We start from the raw sequence: 23676 nt of genomic DNA, 5'->3' as shown, positions 1-23676 counted from the left end.
CTGTCAATCTGAACACTATTAGCTGTGATGACTTTTTAAAGATGTTCCTAAAGTTTTGGGTACTCTTAACATTTTAAAAAAAATTATTTTCTTTTCTTTGTAATTGCATTGTTTTGTTGATTTCTTTGAAGCCCTGGGCTCCTTTGGGAGGAAGGGCACAATAGAAATTTAATAGACATAAAGAATAATGTTCTCTTTTCCTTTTCTTCTTTTTCCTGGTACTCCTTACATTTTCCCTTCCCTCTTACCTCAGTGCACAATGTCTCTGTTTGAACAGCTTGGCATTTGGTGTTTTGAGGGCAATAACATTCAGAGAAAAGGCTATTGTTAAGCTTTCCAAGTACAACTCCAATAAAAACCATGAAAACGAGCACTTCTTTCATATGGTCTAGACTACATGAGACAAATTCTGGTATGTATTACAACCCATGTCACTCTGTTTATCAAGGGGAGCTGCTTAGTTTTCAAGAAAGGACAATTAATTGCTGAAATGTTTTCAAGCAATATGAGGGGACACTCCATATTTTTAGTTATGATCTCATTTAGTTTTTGACTGAGGGTGATGGGATGTCATCATACAATTTGTCATCATACAATTTAGCATTTAGCAAAAGAGTGCTGATTATTTAGACCTGTGTTCAATAGAAATGCTTCTTTCTTTTGTTCTCTGAGAATGATACAGCCCAACATGATCTACACCCCTAGAACTAACTGCAGATCACAACACTGTTTTCCTTTGGAATTTACACTTTCCCACACTTAATGATGCCATTATTGGCTCAAAAAACAACAACAAAAAAACCCGCTTATAAACATTGCTTAAAACAATACTTTTAAAAGTTAAAGCATGCTTAGAAATGCATATTTTGAAATAAAACAAGTTCAAAAATATGTATGTATTTAAATGCTATTTCCACGCAGGTTTTTAAAATTTCAGATTAATGCAGAAATTAGAAATCCACAGCACTCCAGAAATGTTTATTTTCTTCCCATGAGATTTGTGTGATTATTGCAGCACCAGGGCATTGTAGGAAATTAAAAGATCCTAGATGTGTAGCACTCACTGAATGTGCTAAACCACTTGCTCCCATCAGGGCAACTGAAGGAATAGCTCAGTCAGTAGAGCATGAGACTCTTAATCTCAGGGTCGTGGGTTCAAGCCCAACATTGGGCAAAAAAAAAATCTGCATTGCAGAATTTTGTGGTCCCTTCCAACTCTATAATTTTATGAAAACTTATATGACAGGAATGGTTCCCTCAAACTTTGAGCCAGGTCAGTGTACAGTCATATGGGGAAGGTAGAGCCTAGTGATGAAACCACTATGGAAAGGTTAACATTCTCGTGGGTAATTTTAGGATGAAAGATAATGATTCAGGTAAGGGAATAGTAACAGAGAACTTTAACACTTATCCAGTTACTTTTAGTTCAGCGAAGACAGCAGTTTAAATCTATGCCACCAACTTTCATCTAAAGAATATTCTATATACTAGAGGTGGGAAATCTGTGACCTAAGAGGTACATGTGGCCCTATGCCTAATTTCATTTGGCTATTGGGAGCCCAGAGTGAAAGAAGAAGACAAGGAACAGAAAAAAATGGGGAGGGGGAGTAGAATTGGATGGAACAATGGAAGCAAGGAGGATGCAAAGTTCTATGCAAGCAATCGTTTCAGATCCCTGAGACCTCTCTGAGTCATAGAATCATAGAATTGTAGAGTTGGAAAGGTCCACAAAATTCACCTAGTGGGGCTTGAACCCTGAAATTAAGAGTCTCATGCTCTACTGAGTCATCTCAGGGATACGAGTGAGCAGTCCCTCCCACGACAACTTACTGGGCAGAAGGGGAGGGGGGATTGTTGGAAAGAATTGAGAAAGAGGTGGTCCTGCTCACTTTAATCTCTGGTTTTACCTATCTCTGCCATGTGGCCCCTGAGGGGCCCTGACAGATTATTCCCTGAGAGAACATGGCCTTTGTCAAAGAAACGTTTGATCACCTCGGCTATATACAGTCCAATTTACTCAGAAGTAAGCCTCAGTGGGGCTTATTCCTAAATATACACACACTCTATAAAAGGGTGTGTCTCTAAGCATTTGATTTTTCATTAGTAGCACCAAATTATCATAGTATTCTTACAATATTTGAGGGATAGGGGAGGAACGACTCAAAGATCCCAACAGTTAATAAACAAAACTCACAATGCAGACTACTCCATTTTATGGAAGTTTCCATCTTGATTCCAGATCTGGGTTTTTGAGCATTTTAGCTAGCGGAAATCAAGTGCTGAACATGAACTTTGTTCCAAGCATCTATACACCATGAGAAATTTCCAGCTGCAAATTTATACTTGGCAATGCAAATTGTGCAGAAAGTGGATGTTCTCTTGGGACAGAATTTAGTGTTCTTTGGATGCAAAGTTTTTGGCCTAAGTAGATATTCCTGATACTTGCCAGGCTTTATTTGTATTCAAGTGAATAACAAGCCCTGCCCAGTTTTTATATGCTCAACAGTTCATAGCATCTCTCCGTTTCTAGTGAGAACAGATTTTGTTGGGAGATTGCAGAGAGACTTCCTTGTTGCTGTTTGGACTGGAACGTGTTGCAAAAACAACATTTCTCCGTATATCCTGGCAGTTCAAATTCTAACCCTTTATCGGCCTAGGAAGTGCAGAGGTCCTGATTCAATGTGAAAAGGGAAAGAATCGAAGTTCCTGGACCTCCATGAAATAGCCCTCTTGAGATTGGGGAAATAGCTGTATTTAGACGATGCTCCTAATAAGTTGGCCCTCTTTGGTGCTTGATCTCACAAAGTCTAAATCAATACTTGAAGGAAGGTTTTGAATATATTACACAGCAAATTTTGGTTACGTGCTGATCAACAGCCATAGCAATAGTTAAGCCTAAGAAAATAGAATTGAGCCCAATATAACCCCTTTGAAGCCAGTAGTCAATATTCAACAAAATAATAGCACGAACACAAGAATTACCACAGTGCAATAAAACTTTCCCTCTTCTCCTCCCACAATGACATCCTTCAATCTCTTCTATAGGGTTGGGGGGAAATCCAGAACTGTTGTATGAGGCTGGGAGAAGAGGGGAAGAACATTCCATTCTGCAAGCAGAAATCCTGCGCTCATGGACCATTTTCCTTAGCACTATGTTGAATCCGACTCAATAGGATTAACAGTGCAATCCTATTCATGTCTTAAGGATATGCATGTTCCATCTGCCTTAAAAGGTTTATAGTGCAAAAGTGGTTGCAACTATGGCCTATGCGGTCCCTTTAGTAAACCTCACGCCTCTGGTGACGTTGCAAAACCTTTTTCTCAGACACCTTTTGAAATTACCCTCCTGTGTAAGCAACTCCTCCATTCGCTTAGAACTTAAGATCCCCTCCTTAGAGATTCTGATGTGGAGACATGCCTTTAATTATTGGCTGTCCCTTTGGCATAAATTACCAAATCACCATCTTATTCAGTGTCTTTGGAGAGATGAATTCACCAGCCCATGGGCAACAAAAATCCATTCCAAACTGTTGTCTTATGGAATCTCTCCTTCCGATATACTAAATTTAGATCTAATTGCAGCTAAAAAGGTCATCAAACAAAGATTGGAGGAGGTTGATTTGCAACAAAATCTTACTACAGGTGGAGGGACGTGTTCGCCGATAAATCTGGGCATTACATCTATCTGTCTACCTTATCGGTTGCGTCGCACAGATTTGCATTTGTTAGGGCCAGATTTAATGTGTTCCCCTCAAATGTTCTGAGCAATAGATTTTCTAATGGTAAAACCTCTGTTTTGTGCGCATGTGATAACAAATCAATAGAATCCCTTTGCCATATCTTGTTAAATTGCCCTTTATACATTGTTCCCCGATCAAGGATTCTGAGTTCAATCATTCTGGAAATTGTTGCTAAACCACCTGAATTGCATCTAGCTTATCTACTCCAGGACATTGACTCTTATAGAACATTACAGGTTGCCAGATTCCTGATCTCAGTTCTTTCATATAAAAGACTTCATGGAATGCTTCATGACTATTAAAAAATCTAGTAAATTCTATGTTCCATCTTTATCTTTAAGGCCATAATACGGTACATCTAGAGCTTGTACGTAATGCGAAGGAGATTATGCGTTGAAATATTTTAGTTGATATTTTAGAATGTAAAATGCTGTTTTTATTTATTGATTTGTTTTACCTTGTGGGCTTATAGCCGAATAAAGTATTATCTATCTATCTATCTATCTATCTATCTATCTATCTATCTATCTATCTATAGGAAGTCCTGCTGAATTCAGTGGGACTTACTCCCATGGAAGCATGTGTAGGTTTGCAATTTTAAATTTAGGCATCAAGGCTTAGCTGACGCAGGATTCAGGGTGGTAGGTTTATACAATCTCTTACAGGTGGCGTCGTTGGTGAAGGGCACTTTGGGCAGCAATCTCCAAACGGAATCTCCGGATTCTCGCACTCTAATTCCATGTCGTCGCAGACGATGTCATCGCACAGAACAGATCCTGAGTCACACACACAGATTAGGCATGGTTCCGGTTTCCAAACATCCCTGTCAGCATACACTTGGCCAAGGTGTGTACATGCTCCTACGACTGGGGGGGTGTGGGAAGTGGAGGAGAGAAATAATAAACATTAGGTGTTGGGTGCGCATCAGTAAAACGCAAATGAAAGAAATAGCAAACAGCTTTGGCAGATTATATCTATTTGATCATTGATAAGAGTTTAAAATGACAGTTGTGATTCCATGATCTAGTGGTCACTACAGATCAACTGTTTAATAGCAGGAGAGGAAACACCATGAGATTCTGTGTTTTGTCTAGGGTCTTTTCCCACACAGAGAGAACGGTGAACACTTTCACAAATAATTCTACACTACACGCTAAGAATCAAATGTGAAAGGTTTGATGACAAGCAACTAGGAAGGGTGACAGGTGGACACCTACAATTCTTTTTTAAAAACTAGATTGAAAACCCCCCCAGTAAATTCCATTGTGCAAGCATGTACAAATGGGGGCGGGGGCGGGAAATGAACATTTCTGGACATAAAGTTCTACAGTAATAAAGTGTAATGTTTTCGATAATTTCTGCTTATAATAGCATGAAATCATAAGCTTGATGTCAGAACCAGGCACCCTTGAGCAGTCTCTAGTGTTGCTCCAGGGCATTGTGGGAAATCAAAATGGCAGCTCATAACTGCTGCCCAGTTCAACTCATGACTGGGGTTCAGGGCCACTGATTTAGAAGGTGCCATACTCAAGGGCTACCTCAGAACAGAAGCTGGTCATGACTGCAGACTATGTTTCACTGTATGTATGTACCATTGTAGCATGGTAGTAGTGGCAAGCAATCTTTTTAAATGAAAGATTATCAGTGGAATTTGCTGACATTTTTTCTAGTTTGTTCAATGTCGACAGCAACCTCTCTTGTTAATATCTCAAAGCAATAAGTGTCATTAGTTGTTTTAGAGGGGGGAGGGAATACCGCTTCTCTAAATATGAGAATAATGCATAATAATAATAATAATAATAATAATAATAATAATAGTTTATTTATACCCCGCCCATCTGGCTGGGTTTCCCCAGCCACTCTGTTGGTGGCTCCCAATAGAATATTAAAAACATTGATTTAGGCATATTTTAAATCTTAGCTCAATTACATGAAAATACAATACATAAATTGTTAATGCCAGCACAAAAAGATGTTCAGTTTGGTTATCATTTGCCCTGGTGGGAAATGATGTGCCTCTTCATGTTACACATTTCAGAAGATTTAACTTTACAAACAAAAACAGAAGACTCTGGTGAAGAAATAATATAATGAATGATTACATAGTTATACACACACTTCCCAGCAACATTTCACTCATGAACATAAAGACATTATCATACATTTAATTTTGCTGCTGGGACCAATTTATAAACATTGGCCTATAAAGCTTTATACGGCCTAGGACCCACGTATCTGAATAACCACTTTCCTTACCACCAACCAGCCTGCACATTAAGATGTGGGCCAGTTCTGCTCAAGGAGGAGGGATTTGTGTTGGCACAGAATCCCTCAGCAGTCCAGACTCCAATGTTGTTATTTACTCTCACAACATAGGAGTACAGTTCATTTAAAATAGCTCCCCTCCCTCACACATCTTTGGCCTCTGCATCTCCAACAACCTTTTTCATGTTATGTCTGATCCAGTCATGTGCTCATTTCATTGGTACTTGGCCAGCTTTGGCCAGACATGATGCTCTACGTTTGCCAGGTGGCTCGATCCATTGGCCAGGTTGTGCATGTACAATAGGCCACTGCCATCCAACTTTTAAGGAACTTGCTCATATAGTATAAACTTGGGAATCAGAGGAATGAGGAAATAGTAGAACTCTTATTTGTTTCCATGCACAAAACAGAGTCTAGAATCTCAGAACCGTTTTGTCAGTCGCAGGATATTTGGGTAGCTATGGTGCTTCAGAAGGATTCCTAAGGATGCTAAAGATTTGCTTCCCTGTCACCTTAATTTACTGGCACATGGTAAAGATTCTGTCATAATTATCTTTTAAGTGACAGTTTCAGGATAACGTTTTCCTCCAGGTAGCTGCTGCTGGGAAAATGTAGCAATGATTAGATGGTTAATCTGCTGAACAGATGTTCCTGTATCAAAAATACAGAAGTGAGACCTGCAACAAATGTTGCAGTTGGAGTGCTGCTGTTCATCTGCTGCCATTCCACTCCAGAATTCAAGTTTTGCTCCTTAACAGTCAGCATTCTGTGGTCAATGAGCAGGCTCAGTCTTCACTGAACTGTTTTGGGGAACAGCAAAAATAGAGGGGGAAATTTGAATATAAAATAATGTTGGAACCTTCATCCATGTATGCATATGAGCCCGAAATCTGGTAAAACATGAATTTGGGCTCATATGCATACATGGATGAAGGTTCCAACATTATCATTCTTTTATTCTTATTTGTACTGTTATGACCCCAGCAATCATCTGCAAATCTGGAAAAACTTTGGCTACAGCCCTTGAATCCAAGCATTCCCCAGTGAATTTTCCCATGCATAACAGCAGTCGTAAAAGGCGGAATTGAAAGAAACAAGCCAAATGTGAATGTTCAGAAATAAAATGTATTGAGTCCTGAAATAGGAGGGAGGGGGGAAAGGAGTATCGAAGCTCGCTGAAGAATTATATTCATTAAGGAAAAACCTTTCTTTAAGCCTGATTAATAGAAAAAGATTACTTGAAATCTACCAGTCACGTTTTGTTTATAATGTTAGTAGCGTTAAACAAAAGGTCGTATATCCTTCCCGTTACAACGCATCTTGTGGCCTTTCAAACTAACCACACCTTTTTATGACATTTCCTGCAGGGAACAAGAGGCCTTCCTTCCTGTCAAAGTTCCCAGTACAGTTCAAGACTCAGAGTCACCCAGTAGACAGAACAATGGATAAGTTGGAGTTGGTCGATCTCTGGAACAAGTCCCAGTCCAACGTGAATTTAAGTGGACAAGTGTGTGGGTTGTGTTTTGGCTTCACTCCCACCAGCTGATGGCAGGTGGAGGAGGCAACTTATGACAACTCCTCTTTCTCCATTCAGTCCCCCAGTACCACCTCCCACACTGTTCTGGAAAGTTGGAGGGTGCCCCCCAGAACAATGTGGAAGGGGTACTGGGGTTGCAGTGGCAGGAGAGAATCAGCAAAATTTGCCACTCCCCTTGGTCAGTAGAAGAAGAAGAGTTTTGGATTTGATATCCCGCTTTTCACTACCCGAAGGAGTCTCAAAGCGGCTAACATTCTCCTTTCCCTTCCTCCCCCACAACAAACACTCTGTGAGGTGAGTGGGGCTGAGAGACTTCAGAGAATTGTGACTAGCCCAAGGTCACCCAGCAGCTGCATGTGGAGGAGCGGAGACACGAACCCGGTTCCCCAGATTACAAGTCTACCACTCTTAACCACTACACCACACTGGCTCTCTAGGATTCCTCCACTGTATCAAAAGCTTTCTATGGACTAAGGAAACCATTCCATCTATGTAATGTGACGCAATGAAACCCAATAATTCCATTTCGTTACCTCCATTTCCCGGGCCAGTGGTGTCCAAACTTTTTTCAAAGAGGGCCAGATTTGATAAAGTGAAGGGCCATGAGGGATGACCAAAGAAGAGAAGAAGAAGAGTTCGGATTTGATACCCCGCTTTATCACTACCCGAAGGAGTCTCAAAGCGGCTAACATTCTCCTTTCCCTCCCCCCCCCCACAACAAACACTCTGTGAGGTGAGTGGGGCTGAGAGACTTCAGAGAAGTGTGACTAGCCCAAGGTCACCCAGCAGCTGCATGTGGAGGAGCGGAGACACAAACCCAGTTCACCAGATTACGAGTCTACCACACTTAACCACTTCACCACACTGGCTCTCAAAGGGCCGACCAAAGTTGTGAACTTTTTTTAGGATAGAAGTTGTTGAGCTTTTTTAGGGTTTAAGTTGTTGAGGGTTTTGGGGGGATTTTACCTCAGGAAATAAACTGACAAAGGGGCCGGATTAAACCGACCTGCGGGTTGGATTACGCCCCCAAAACGGGCTTTGGACATGCCTGCGGCCTGAACAAATGGGAATGAAATTATGGTGGTGGTGAGAGAAGGACTGTTATGACAATGCATATGAACTACTTTAAGTCCCAGGCACACATAACTGGGGATAAATCCTATGGAACCCCAGCTTTTGGGCCCCCTCCAAAAAGTGCCCCCAAATTACTGCCAGTTTAAAACTAATAAAAATGCCATTGCAATAAGGAGATTAAGGCAAATGCAATTTAATCCTATAGGCACTGATTGGGAGTCAGTGACCCTGAAGACAATGAGTCTTAGAAGTAAATGGAGATGTGGAGAATTGCATTGTAAATTATTAGGATAGTGAGAGAAGGAGCATAAAATGGCTTTACTGTCTCATTATGTCCCAAAGAGCTATTATCTTCAGCAAAAAATAATGGGGAAACTATGGAACTACCTTGCCTTCAAGAAATTGCTAGAATAAGACGGCTATTTAGCAGAACAAAGGCATCAGATTTAGAAAAGTGGGCTGTTTCTGCCAACGAAAGCCATTAAAGAGAACACGGTTTTAAATAAAAATGCTATTATTGAACAGGAAATTGTCTCTTCGACTCTACGCTGAATTGTCTAATCTAGGAGCATTGTCATTCTCTTCATATACAGTAGGTGGCACAATTGACCTGACAGATGGCCATGTTACCCAAACATCTGGTTATAATGACTTTCAGCCTTCTCTCTAACTTTCTGGATATTGCTAGATCAGTTAAGAGCTAAACTGGAAGTGCCGCACTACAAATCTCTGTGGCTTTTGGCAGGATGAACGTATTAAATACATTTTTTTTCCAGGAGAACCTTCCATCTGGGTTGATTTGCCAGTTCACAAAACCCCTGCTGGGTTAAGATGTAGCTCTCTGTGTCAGCTCACGATGACATAATGCTATGAAGACTCCCTTTAAAAAAAATTAAAAAAATAAAAAGTGAAAAACACTCTACAAAACTGCCAGCGCTGGCAAAGAATACGTAGACATAATGGGAAGTTGATACTACAGGTTGAAATTCCTGTTTCCAGACTTGGGGCTAAAAGAACAAAACAAATTCACTGATTGGGCAGACTTTTGGCGCAGTTGTAGTTGAGGCTATGGGGATTTATGCATGGCTTCCAATTTACCCCGTAGCAAGGGGTACCAGCTGCATTTACATTTAGGTGACAGCAAGCCTACAGGTGGCCATTGTGATGCCCTCGATATGTTGCTGAACTCCAGCTTTCATCATCAGCACCACTCAGTGTCGCCAATGAGCAGGGTTGATGGAAAGTGGAGACCAACAATTTCTGAAGAGCATCATGTTGGCTACTCGTGCTCTAATAATTGACTTTTGTTGTTGTTGTTCAGTCGTTCAGTCGTGTCCGACTCTTCGTGACCCCATGGACCAGAGCACGCCAGGCACGCCTATCCTTCACTGCCTCTCGCAGTTTGGCCAAACTCATGTTAGTAGCCTCAAGAACACTGTCCAACCATCTCATCCTCTGTCGTCCCCTTCTCCTTGTGCCCTCCATCTTTCCCAACATCAGGGTCTTTTCTTGGGAGTCTTTTCTTCTCATGAGGTGGCCAAAGTACTGGAGCCTCAACTTCAGGATCTGTCCTTCTAGTGAGCACTCGGGGCTGATTTCTTTGAGAATGGATAGGTTTGATCTTCTTGCAGTCCATGGGGCTCTCAAGAGTCTCCTCTTGACTACATGCCACGATCAAGAGGGAAGAGAAATTCTGCCAGGAGGCAAGGCAACCTACCGCCAGTGCAGTAATACACAAAGAAATCTCACAAACGTAGGATTGGGACCCTGCAAACTTTCCTGATCGCACAAGGACTTCTTTTTGCTTTGTGTCCAGATTGCTAATCCAGAAAACATGGCATGGGGGGCAGTGATTTTTAACCTTGGGGCCTCAGATGTTGTTGGAGTAGCAACTCCCACCATCCCCGGTCATTGGTTAATCTGCCTGGGGATGATTGGAGTTGTAGTCCAACAACATCTGGGAACCCAAGATTGAGGAACACTGGCCGGATCCCAGTTAGCCAATTGCTTATCCCTGTGAATTTCACGCAGCTCCCATGGTTATTATGATTCAGAATGTAATGAGCAGATGGGGAAGGAGGGGAGGATAAATGTTGGTTGCGATCCAAGATACTGGCCATGATCCAAAACAGAGTTTGGCATATTTAAATCTATTTATTCCAGTGCACTGTACACTGGGCTTTGGCCCTTAAGACTTTATAAAACACAAAGCTTGTTCTCAACATACAATGCATCATTCATTAGAGTTGTATACAAGTTTACTTTTTGAGTAATTATTGAGATGGCTTGCCAGAAATTGTTTATATAAATTACAAGTTGCTAGACATCTGGAAAACATTTCACAGAAAGATTTTTTTTTTTTTTTCAGTTTTGGAAAATTTGTGTAGCAGATTAAAACTGCATTTTCCTAAACGTTCACATCTTAATATTGATTATCTCTATCAATGTGTTTGCTTTCCTTGAGTTGAAGCAAAGAGAAATCAAAACAGAGGTAAAGCTTCCTGCCCAACAAGAGATTTTTGAAACAGTGCCAACATTTCCATGTATACCACTAAAGAAACAGAACGGGCTGATATCACGAGGAAGGAGCCAAAATGGTGATTGCTTTTTCAAAAGCCATGTTTCATTTCACCATTTAATGCAGAAAAAGCGTATCAGGCAGCACAACATTTAGCAAGTTTGAGAAAGAAAAGGTGTTGCTGTATCATAGCAGTTAAGCAAGGCCAATGGGAATTGGGCCATTGTGTTGTTAAGGCTGTAATCCTAAACACGGGGACACGGGTGGCACTGTGGGTTAAACCACAGAGCCTAGGACTTGCCGATCAGAAGGTTGGCGGTTTGAATCCCCACGACGGGTTGAGCTCCCGTTGCTCGGTCCCAGCTCCTGCCATCCTAGCAGTTCAAATGCACGTCAAAGTGCAAGTAGATAAATAGGAACCACTCCGGCAGGAAGGTAAACGGCGTTTCCGTGCGCTGCTCTGGTTCACCAGAAGCAGCTTAGTCATGCTGGCCACATGACCTGGAAGCTGTACGCCGGCTCCCTCGGCCAATAAAGCGAGATGAGCACCGCCACCCCAGAGTCGTCCATGACTGGACCTAATGGTCAGGGATCCCTTTACCCTTTACCTTTAAACCTAAACACACTTATCTGGGAATACACCTCACAAAAGGAGGTATCTATAGGACTGCACTGTAAAAAAAAAAATGGTTGCATTTCCCCCTTCCTCCAAGATCCTTTGGATGGCATACTTGGGTTTGGTCCATTTCTTTCTTCCAACTCGGTGAAGTAGATTAGGCTGAGAGATAATGGCTGGTCTAAGGTCACCAAATGACTGAAATTTGATTCTGTGTCTCCTCAGTCTATTTTGCTAGCTTGGGCAAAGGATGAGATGACACCCCTGCCCATTCCACATACATAAGCTGACTTCAGTACTGATGATGGGGTAGCAACCCCCATACTGCACCTGAGGCAGCAGGACAGTTGGCAGTCATAGGCCAAACCACCTGGAGAAGATCAGGCTGGGGAAGGCTGTGCGAGAGTCTTTAGTATCGATCAAGGAGGAGGAACCTGATTATTTCCCTGCCAGCTGATTCTCCATTCAAAATTGGGGGATGTGGGTCGTCTAAACCACTGAGCCTCTTGGGCTTGCTGGTCAGAAGGTCAGTGGTTCAAATTTGCACAGCGGGGTGAGCTCCCATTGCTCTGTCCCAGCTCCTGCCAACCTAGCAGTTCGGAAGCACACCAGTGCAAGTAGATAAATAGGTACCGCTGTGTCGGGAAGGTAAACGCCGTTTCCGTGCACTTCGGCACTCATCACAGTGTCCCGTTGTGCCAGGAGCAGTTTAGCCATGCTGGCCACATGACCCAGAAAGCTGTCTGTGGACCAACGCCGGCTTCCTTGGCCTGAAAGCGAGATAAGCGACGCACCCCATAGTCGCCTTTGACTGGACTTAACCATACAGGGGTCCTTTACCTTTACCTTTACCATTCAAAATTAGGCCCCTCCCCTCTGCTTTCAACCCTGCAGTGGAAATTATGTGGGTGCTGAGAAACCATCTGGAGTGGGGTGGGGCGATTTTGAAGAAAAGAGGTCCTGCAGGGAAATGAGTAAGTATCTCCTCCTCTTCCTACCCACTTATGCTCAAGACTGCCATGTCCGGCAGCTGCTTCTAGTTTAACTAGTCAGGGTTGATGGAAAATTACACAGAACTTTTCATATGCAGTATGCGTCAATATAATGGGTTTCACTGCACCAATGGGAGAATGGCCAAATGAACGGTGGTTTCTTTCTCTATTTCAGAGCAAATGATAAAACACCTGATATTGCATTAGTCAGAGCGATCACTGTTCCCTAGCTTGTAGTTAATGAGTGAGAACAAGTATATCAGTTTCTGTTCAAAAGAAAGCAGTGGGTACAGTGACTAATGTCTTTCAGTGAAATCTTAAGTAGGGTGGGGGGGGTGGTATGTGAAAAGGCAGCTTTTCTGCTACATCCAAAGCCCTGCCTTGTACATCCTCACAGGGGCGTAGCAAGGGGGGGCCTTAGGGGGCGGGTCGCCCCATGTTCCATAATGGAGGGGTGACAAATTATCAAGGAACAATTACTGCCCTACTAGGGCGGTTCGTAGTTTTTTTGTTTTTTGAAAATGCCTGCTCCAAAGGTCTTATCTTACTAGACTAGGGATTATATAGCTATATATGATATTTCATGCATATCGGTTAATATCTTAACCCTCCTCCACCAAAATAGCTGTTTACTTGGCTGTCTTCCTATGTCGTGAAGGCTGAAATTTCAGTTCAGTGGAGCACTTACTGTTCCCAACCCTAACCCTGTGGAAAGCCATCTAATTAGACTTTAATTTGATTTTGAGATGTTTTTAGGAGGTAATATAATCATTGTTTGATTTTATACCAATGTTATGTTCCTAATGTTAGCCACCCTGAGCCCGACTTCAGCCGGGGAGGGCGGGATATAAATAAAAGGTTTTTTATTATTATTACTTGTTATTATTCCTTTGTAAGAAAATATGAAATAACGTAAAACCATTTTTGGGTGGGGGTGGGGGTGGAATCAATGGGGGTGGTGGTGACAAGAAATTTTCCGCACCGGGTACCACCTGACCTTCCTACGCCTCTGCATCCTCACCAGGTGGCAGGTGTGGCTTCTTGACTTATCTGGGAATAAGTTTCCAGATAAACCTTGACTTCCTTCCTCTCCCTTCCCCTGCACATATTTTCTCTTTCTTTTTATCTCCCCTTTACCTCTCCAGGATCCTTGGCCTCCTTCCTGTCCTGTCCCAGCTTAGACTGCCCCACGTCAGGGCCTACTTTGGGCTACCACTGGTAGAGGAACCACCAACAGTAGCTCTATGCTTGGGGAGCTATTTACAGGCAATGTGGCGGACGGGCCCACTGCCGATGAAGCGGTCCTGCACCGGGGGTGTCAGGCTGCTGCCAGCAACTCCCTTGGCCGGTTGCCCAGGAATGTACAAAGACAAGGAAATGTTTCTTACCGTCTGCTTTTTATTCAGTATTTACAGAGAGAAGCTTTAGAACCCAGCCTCTTGGATAATGGCATTGTCCCAAGTGAATCTCCACCCCCTGTCTCTCCCACTTCCCCATTCTTCACTTCTACTGGTGCTGCTACATGTCATCTGTCTTTGAGCTCTTTGCTCTCCTACTTTTAAGGCTTGCTGGGTTCTGGGAGATGGGGGGCTTGAAATGCTTTTAAAGACACTGTGTCCGTCAGCTGTCACCCCCCCCCCCCGGTGCTTCCTCCTCTCCCATTATTTCTCAACTTTTCCACTCATCTGCCTCTGATCTGTGACCTTCCTCAACCCCCTGTTGTAATTCTAAACTGCCTTACTCTCCCTCCTTCCTGGAAGGGTCAAGCTGGGGAGGCGGTCTCCAGTATTCCTCCTCTGCCCAGTCCCTGCCATCGGAAGAGGGTACCTTCACTCCTTCTGAACTGCCACCAGCCAGTGGATCTGCAGGTTAGGATTGTTCTGTTATGCTGGGGTTGGAGTGCCAATGATGGAGATCTCCCTGGAGGTCAGCAAGGGTGTTTCTTGTGCTAATTGTTGTCAGGTGGGTTTGTTTGCCTAACCTATTGGGCACAGCTTAGCTTGCTTACTTGAGTCACCTATAGACATTTGAGGCTATTTGTGTCTTCCTCTATGTTTAGGGTGAAGGGAAGCGATAATGAAACACTCGCACCCACAGACACCATGTGTAACCTGAAAAGGATTTGTGCTGCCACTACCATTAATATAATAAAGGTAAAGGGACCCCTGACCAGTTGTGGATGACCCTGGGGTAGCGGCGCTCATCTCGCTTTGCTGGCCGAAGGAGCCGGCGTACAGCTTCCAGGTCATGTGGCAAGCATGACTAAGCCGCTTCTGGCAAACCAGAGCAGCGCACGGAAACACCATTTACCTTCCCGCCAGAGCAGTACCTATTTATCTACTTGCACTTCGTGCTTTTGAACTGCTACGTTGGCAGGAGCAGGGACTGAGCAACAGGAGTTCACCCTGTCGCTGGGATTCAAACCACCGACCTTCTGATCGGCAAGCCCTAGGCTCTGTGGTTTAACCCACAGCATCACCCACGTCCCATATGTATATAATACATACCGGGTACATGCATATTTTAGAATGCACATGTGGTTATGTGTGTGAGTCAATGAATGAATGAATGGAGAAGGGCAATATTTTCATGACTTGTGTAAAGAGGCAAATGCAGATTTGCATGCGTGTGAAGGGGAGACGGGCACAGAAACGGGATTTACAAACAGCAACCCAAAACCTGTCCATGAATTTGGGTGGATTCCCACCTGCACCTTGAAAGACATTTGATGGGGAGCATCGGAACAATATCCCTTTTCATTTACCCAACACAAATGAAGGAGATCAAAATCTATTTTCCCTTGGAGTGGGGAATCCAGTGCCTGTTATTATGGCAATGTTTACAAGAAAAGTTAAGATGTTCATTCCATACCGAGAATCGTAATACAAGCAAAGCATAGTCTGAAGATGAACTCATTGGATCGCTGAGCCAAACTGCAGAGTGTTTTCAGTTTGGGGCAATTAGATAAGTGCTGAGTGCGGGTGAGTGGAAAAAATGTGCTCATAAGACTTATAATTAGATGTGAATATAACACAAGAGCATGCATGAAAGGAGTCTTTTTGTCCTTCTGTGGATTATTCTAGTCTTTATATTCATGTGGGGTGTTTTCCCCTTGCAAAGACATAGGGAGAAGAATTTCAACAAAATTAGAATGTGGAGAGTATTCTGCAGGCTTTTCAACCTGATTCAGCAACAGCTTGGGGGTGTGTGAGGTCTTGGATATGAGCTCACTAGAATCACTAGAATCACTAATTTCTTCCCCATTATAACAGCTCCCTCATTCACCCAAGTGGAGAACAAAAAGATACATGCTCAAGGCAGTGTCATACCCATCAACTGCCCTGGAAAAACCAGGGGGACACACACACACACACAGGGCATCCTATTTTTTCTTGCAAGAGGACAGTGGCCTCTTGTGTGATCTCAGACTGTACTTTTGGGGGGCACGGTGCCCCAAAATGCACGTTTTGGGGCACTGTGTCTGGAAAAAAAACCTGTTTGGGGGCAGACTTGTGATCTCGCATGGGTCCTGTGCAGGGCTGGATTTAGGTGTGATGAGACCCTAAGCTACTGAAGGTAATGGGGCCCTTTATATGTCCAGTTGTCCTTTGTCAACAACAAATTGTCACTGTTTTTGTGTTGAATATATGCTATATGGTAATTTATGGACCTAATAGGTATCTAAAGCCATTTGCACATAACAAAATATGCATTTTATTAGAGTAATTGTTGAACTGAAATACAATTAGGAAGAAGTATATTTTTTGGGGCCCTGCAAGAGAGTGGGGCCCTAAGCTATAGCTTGTTTAGCTTATACGTATATCCAGCACTGGTCCTGTGACTTGCACAGTAGTGCAGACCTGAAAGATGTTGCCATAGATTTGGGCCGCATTGTGTTGGGAGGTATGGAGTGTGTGCTCAGCTTTCCCCCACAGCTGAAGTGACTAGGTGAGCTAACTTGCATTAGAGCTGCGGATACAATGTAGGGTTCACCTGGGGCTCTGTGTGGGAAAATGCCCTTTGCAGAACCAGTAGTACCAGGACGCTACAGAACAGTAATGACAAGATGCAGCACACAAGCTGTTCCCACTGAAGCAACGTTAACTGGGAGAATGTAATACAAGCCTTTAAGTTCCTTTCCAGAGCAGCCTTGGCCAACCTGGTGCCCTCCAGATATTTTGGACTACACCACCCATCAGCCTCAGTCAACATGGCTGCCCTGGTTAGGGATGATGGGCGTTGTAGCCCAAAGCATCCAAAGGGCACCAGGATGGAAACTGCTGCTGCGGAGTGCTGAAATTAGAGAACTATTGTTGGTTATGGTGTTGCTGCCTGTTTCTTTTCTGTTCACTACAGCATCTGAGCAAACAGGTCTCGAAGGCTTTTCATAGCACTTAAAAACATCAACACCTGGGTGGCCAGAATAGGGAGCTGAAAGAAAAAAGATCATAATTGAACTCTCTTTAAAACAACCATTTGCTTGCAGCTGAAAAATACCGTGTCTACAGTAGAGCTGGGATTCCTACTCTGATGTAAGAAATATTTTTGTTTACAGCAAATAATTTCACCGGTGAGCCTGCTGGAGCAACTGCAGAGATTTCCCAATAATCTTGCAATGGTCACTGTAGCGATTTCTAACTCATTTTGCCCTAGAGATAATTATGGAATCTGTTGTATGTCATGCATAATTTTCTTTGCCATACCCCTTCCTCCTCTTTCAATAAATGGAGCATCAATTGGGGGAGGGGGAATCCATTTTATAACCTGTATTTATGATGCAGCAGGAATGCCTCACAGCCATCAGTTGCTATGATTAGGTAATCCTTATGTAAGAAAAACAAACCCTATATACATAATTATTGACATTTTTGGCATTTGCAGTGCTGTGTCTCTTAATTGTTCCATTGCACCAGAACACTATGTGTATGAATATGTATATGGAGTGGGATGGGGGGGGGAATGGATCCTTAAGCAAACATGTCCCAAATCCCAACACCTACACAATGCCTGAAGTTTTGGACTCGTGCCCCAAAATATTTTCTTACTACTCCCTACATCACTCCTCTGGGGCTTATATGCCAAGAAGAGTAAAAAAAATACAATGTTCTCTTTTTGTACAGATGCACACAATCATGTGTAACGCCTCTGGTATCATTTGAGGGAACAGTCAGCACTTAAATTCATCCAGATGTTTTATAGAACTCTCCCTCCCTCGCTCCCACAATGGATTATTGCTTTAGTTTATAATAAATAGCATAATTAGTGAAGTAAAAAAAAAAACCACAAATGGTGGCATGATAATGATTATTACCGGATTATGCATTTAATCTACTGTATACTGAATTTTAAATTGTGTATTTGGCAGCTTAAATAGACTGATTGAAGAGCAGATGCAAGAACTTATATCAACTAGTTTTGCTAGGGCAGGGCAGGGAGTTTAGGGTGGCAGCCAAAAGTCTTCTCCAACCCACTTTCGAGACTGTTGGTTCATTCTAGCCACATTACACTGTTCTTATGCCCTTCTTTGGCCTCTGGTTTAGCACACACCAATCTCCCTCTAGTTGCTGGCTCCTATCTTAGGATACTTCTCTGCCATCACAGCATCATGAAACACAATCTTATGCCTATACTGAAGATGTAGATATGTAAATGTTTGGGACCACTTCCGTTCTTTAGTGGCAAAGAAATTTCCAAAACTTCAGCAAAGGTTCCTATTGGAGGATACGGGGCAAAGTGAAAGTAATGTATCATTTAATGAGATCTATCATTTGTCGCTTCAGTTGGTTCACTTGATCATCCGTTGCTTGATTTTGGATCAACACATACTCGTTGGGTTGCTTTCTTTCACTGGCTGAATTAGTAGATCCATCAACTAAAACTAGCTTTTTAAAATTAATGGATATGAGCAATTTTGATTGGTGGGATTGCCAATTGAAGACATGCTAATTTTCTTTCCTTCTCAAGCTCATGGTGCACCACTGCAATGAGAAATGAGAAGAAAATGTGCAAAATGACATTTCCTTGGGCAAGAAATGTTAGACTGGATTAAACTGTACATTATTTTCTCTTTGCCCAATATCCTCAGACCTTGGTTGATGTCTTTGAAACAGGCCAATTTATTGAAACAGAAATAACTGATTCATAATAACAAGAAGTAACAACTACAAATATAATGCCCAAATACCAAGAGAATCACTGCATCCTGCTATGTTTACATGACATCAGAATATGGACTTAATCCAGGCATCCCCAACCTGTGGCCCTCCAGATGTTCTGGCCTACAACTCCCATGATCCCTAACTAACAGGACCAGTGGTCAGGAATGATGGGAATTGTAGTCCAAAACATCTGGAGGGCTGAAGGTTGGGGATGCCTGACTTAATCCATGAGCTTGTTTCTCCACCAATGCCCATAGCTAGCTGGATGGCGATTCATGGCCACCAGAATTTATCCCATTTTGCCTGTATTGATGCCCAATTAAGAAGTTTCTGAAACTTTATTTTGCTAGGACTTTGAGACATAAGCAATGTTTTACCGCTGCCCGTGTCACCATGTTGTTATCTTGCCTCTATAGTATGCTTTTTTGTCATTTTACACGAGGCTTTTCTTCCTACATGCATTCGCTCTTATCCCCAAGCTGCAAAAGTTGACATGACTGCCCATACAAGAGTAGCTTGCATTGTACAACGTGCAGGTTGAAATTCAGATACATGTGTTCAACAAGGCTCCTTTGCCATGCGCCTCGGCGCTTGAGTTATGATTTAGACTGAACATGAGTGACATCAATTTTCTACTAGGCTGCTCACAAAATTATGCCCCCCCTCTCCTTCTCTCATCTCCTGAATCTCCCAGTTCCAGGCCGGTGAAAGCAAATTAAGCAATTAGCACTTACAAAAAGTTGGACAGGGATGGATTTCATGCTGCTGGTGGACACTACTGTATAAGAAATGAATTGTTTCTTTTGTGTGAAAGGAAGATGGGCATAAGGAGGAGCTCCTACTCATTGGCACCTATGACTTTTCTCAGGCATACTTGCATCAGCAGATAGGAGTACCTTCTCTTCCATTCCATGGTGATTTGGGTTCTGGCTGAAGACCAGGAACAGGGTGAGGATAGACAAAAGATATGTGGTGATTTAGTGAGGTAAGCAAGGAACAGACCAATGGCAGGCTTGCTAAGCAGGCTGTGGGAAAGGTAGTGTGTGTGTGTGTGTGTGTGTGTGTGTGAGTGAGAGAGGGAGAGGGAGGGAGGGAGGGAGGGAGGGAGGGGGGGGGAGAGAGAGAGAGAGAGAGAGAGAGAGAGAGAGAGAGAAGACCTAACAAGCTGTATGGCCTTGTAATGAGATGCCCAGCATAATGTAAGCAACATCAGTGTGATGAGGACCCATGCTGCAGAGGTATTTATGTGACGAAGACAACACCACATGGGTGGAGTTGATCATGTGGAGCCTTAGGAAAAGGATCAACAAATCAGAAGTTTCAGTGACTCTTATGGGACCACTGGCTTTCAAAAGCAGTAGCGGCCCAACATGAGGTAATTCAACAACTATAAAAATATGAATCAGCCACAAAAATCAATGGCCATTCCTCATAGTGAGAAACAGCTGAGTCTACCATTCTCCCCAGCACTGCTTTAGCACCTCACATAAAATTCATGTACTAATGGGATGTTGCAAATGCACCAGCCCTGTTCAGGCATGGTGCCTCCAGGCAGTGCTATGTTTCCTGACTCCACCCCAAGCTTTGCACATTGAGGAGGAGGGGCAGAAGAGGCATGTGCTTCTCAGCTGAACACACTGAGAATCCTCCACACAATGAGGAGCATCAGTCATGCAGTGTGAAGGATTGTGCCTGTGTTTCAGCAGAACACAAGAAGATTAACCCTCAAGATATTCCTGCTCAACTACAAAAGTCTGAGTCTATAGCCAGTAGGAATGGGGACCTTCAGGCTAGTTCTGCTCCTACCACCATATATTTCCAGTGAACTTCTAAACAGGGCAAGTGGGTTAGATGCTATTCATGTTGTATTCCAGGAATCTAACGAATAAAAACACGGCCTGTTGTTTTTTTTAATTGGCATCTTAAATTGGCTCTAATCCAGACAGATGTGTTGCATTTAACAAATGCATTGCAACAAATTCAAACACCACTGATTTCGGTGGGACTGAAGAGTGATTAACTTCCTCTAAAAGCAATGCCTTTAGATCCAGTTACAGGTGGGTAGCCGTGTTGGTCTGCCATAGTCAAAACAAAATCGAAAATTCTTTCTAGTAGCACCTTAGAGACCAACTGAGTTTGTTCCTGGTATGAGCTTTCGTGTGCATGCACACTTCTTCAGATACACACTATCTGAAGAAGTGTGCATGCACACGAAAGCTCATACCAGGAACAAACTCAGTTGGTCTCTAAGGTGCTACTAGAATGCCTTTAGAGAAAGGCACTGAAGAATGCAAGTACTTCTTTCAGTTCTCACAGCTCTTTTCAGGAGGTTATTGTTGGTATCATAAATATGTATGTGGAAAGGATGGCTGTGTTGAAGCAGGCTCTACTCTGACCTACGTACAACTTTTTCTGTGTTTAAACCATGGCCAAAAGTCATGTACCTCCAAATGGGAGGTACAGCTCAGCAATATTTGGAGGAGAATTGGTTAACAATTCCACATTTAGGAGTAGTCTAGGGACCTCTCTACGTGATCAGAAGCTTGCTGGTATGTGAGTTCTCCCACTTTAAATGTTGTAACAATCATGTAGGTCTGATGCTGAGCATGCTGTCATGAAGCCATTTGCATCCACATGCTTGTCTGATGCACAAAAGGGCAGCCTCCAATTTGGGGAGACTCGAGAATCCGAAACAGCAATCAATTTCTTTGACTGGGACGTTCCCGGAATAAATGGTTTGTACACTGCAACCAAAGACACCATTCTTTACCCATAATTAAGTCCTGATGGAATCAAGTAAACCTTCTCACGCATGTATGAATTTAAGAATTACAACACGACGATCGTGTTTGGCTTCTTGCATCAAGAAGATTATAACATGTGCTTCCAATCGCTGAACATCATTGTTAATTTGCCCGAAAAATGTCTCAGAGTAATCGGTCTGTTCCCACAGTGAAGTCTAGTTAAAGCAGTCACAATTTGGGTTAAGGAAACTCTCTGGGGTGGGTCGCAGGGAGAAGCATGTGAGCTTCACCCCCTTACAGTTTTCAGGGTTGGAGGGTGGCATTTTGAAGCAAGGAGCCTCCTGCACTTGTGAAGGGTACCTGCATGCAGTGGCGTAGGAAGGTGGGGGCGTTGAGAGTGGCATGCTCCTTGTTCCAGCCTGGAGGGGGGTGACACTCGGCTCCAACCCCCTGCGACTCCCAAGCTGCCGCCCGGCACCACTTCCATGCGGCGGCTGCTCGCGCGGCAACTCTCTGCTCAGTTGCCATGCAAGCAGCTGCCGCACGGATGGGCTGCCGCAGCCCGTCCATGTGGCGGCCGCTTGCGCCCAGCAGCCCGGACGAACTGCACTCCATAGCGTTCATGTGTCATGACATCACGACGCACACATGCTACGGAACAACACCCCGCCCTTGGGGGTGCCCCCACGTTTGCCGCTCTGGGCGGCAAAGCAGCTCCGTATGCCACTGCTTTTAGTTTCATGGGAAAATGTGGATGCTAAAGTGTGGTGGGCGGAGGAGCTACATGAGTCAAGTAGGACCCTTACTTCGGGTCACCTGCCAATGAATGAGAGCAAGGTAAATGAGATGGGGTGGTGGTGGTGGACCCTGCATGCTCACCCCCATGCCTCACCTCAGATACATCTTTAACACAGGTAACAAATGACTGAAGAAGGCTAGAATGCTGATTTATTTCCACATTTGTACCATCTTGCCATTCTGGAATATGGTCATTATATCTTAATGAGATAGCTATTTTGGAAAGGTTGCCATCAGTCTCTACATTAGATTAGAGTAATGGCTTGCCATTAGTCACCCTCGAATGATAGAGATAAGCAACAAAGAAGTTGCCAGTAAGCTATCACATAGAAGCAGCCTCATAGACAATGAGGAAAGCTACAGGACAGCCAGAGAGAAAAAACGGAGGCACTTTTGATTTAAATGAGGCTTTACTGTACCCTGCCCTGAAATCATTTACAAATGCGATTTATAAATGACTTCAGCCAGTCAATGAATTGCTGTTTGGTATAGCAATCCATTAGCCAAATGGAATGAATAAATGCAGGAAGAGATCTTGATATGGCCCCAAAGTTGAAACATACAAGTAAAATTGGGAGTGCTTAATCAACATTTTTTTCCAAAGGTATAATCTCTTTATTTATGTTTGCATACTACAAAAGGCCTTATATGTAACCACACCAGCGTTATGGATTTCCTTGAAGAAAGCCTAACAGCCTTTTAGCCTGGGGGTTCATATGATTTATCAGTATATTTATATATTTGTGTACTTGACTGGTCTTTCTCCAGTATTTTTATCTGTTTTATCTGTATTTTTAGTCGCAATGGCCTGTTGGCTACGTGAATAAAGTTTGATTTGATTTGATTTGAAGAAAGCCTAGTAAAATGCCTTTCTTATGGACTACTTAAGAGTGATTCGGAACAATTAAAAAGGCAACACGTATTTTGGAATTCCCTATGGCAAGGTCTTCAAAAGAATGTGCATTAGCTCAAAATGTCCTTCCACCAGTGTCCCCATTCACCGGCTTATCTCCCAAACTCTGTGTGTTCCATGCAAAGATCTGAAGATGAAAGCCTGCGTTCAGTAGAATGTGATTAGGCTCCTCCCCCAAACCAGGAACTCTGTAGAGCAGAGGTTTTCAACCTTTTTGAGTCCACAGCTTCCTTGATCGACTGCATTCTTTCTGCAGCACCCCTGTGGGGCTCAGGAGCCCAGTGATCTCACCCCTTGGCTGCAGAGCTGCCAACCCTTCAC

The 23676-nt window shown here is 43.2% G+C and overlaps 1 protein-coding gene across 1 annotated transcript in view; it reads right to left on the bottom strand.

Moving 5' to 3' along the window:
- The window catches only part of COL3A1 (collagen type III alpha 1 chain), a 96080-nt gene that overhangs the window by 59179 nt on the left and 13225 nt on the right, over positions 1-23676 (bottom strand). Inside the window, exon 2 of the mRNA XM_033168574.1 lies at positions 4404-4606. Within this exon, the coding sequence (XP_033024465.1) occupies positions 4404-4606 (203 nt within the window). The remainder of the gene's footprint in view (positions 1-4403; positions 4607-23676) is intronic.

This window comes from Lacerta agilis, chromosome 1 (genome assembly GCF_009819535.1).
Source record: "Lacerta agilis isolate rLacAgi1 chromosome 1, rLacAgi1.pri, whole genome shotgun sequence".
NCBI lineage: Eukaryota > Metazoa > Chordata > Lepidosauria > Squamata > Lacertidae > Lacerta > Lacerta agilis.
This window is presented reverse-complemented; position numbering and strand designations above follow the sequence as displayed.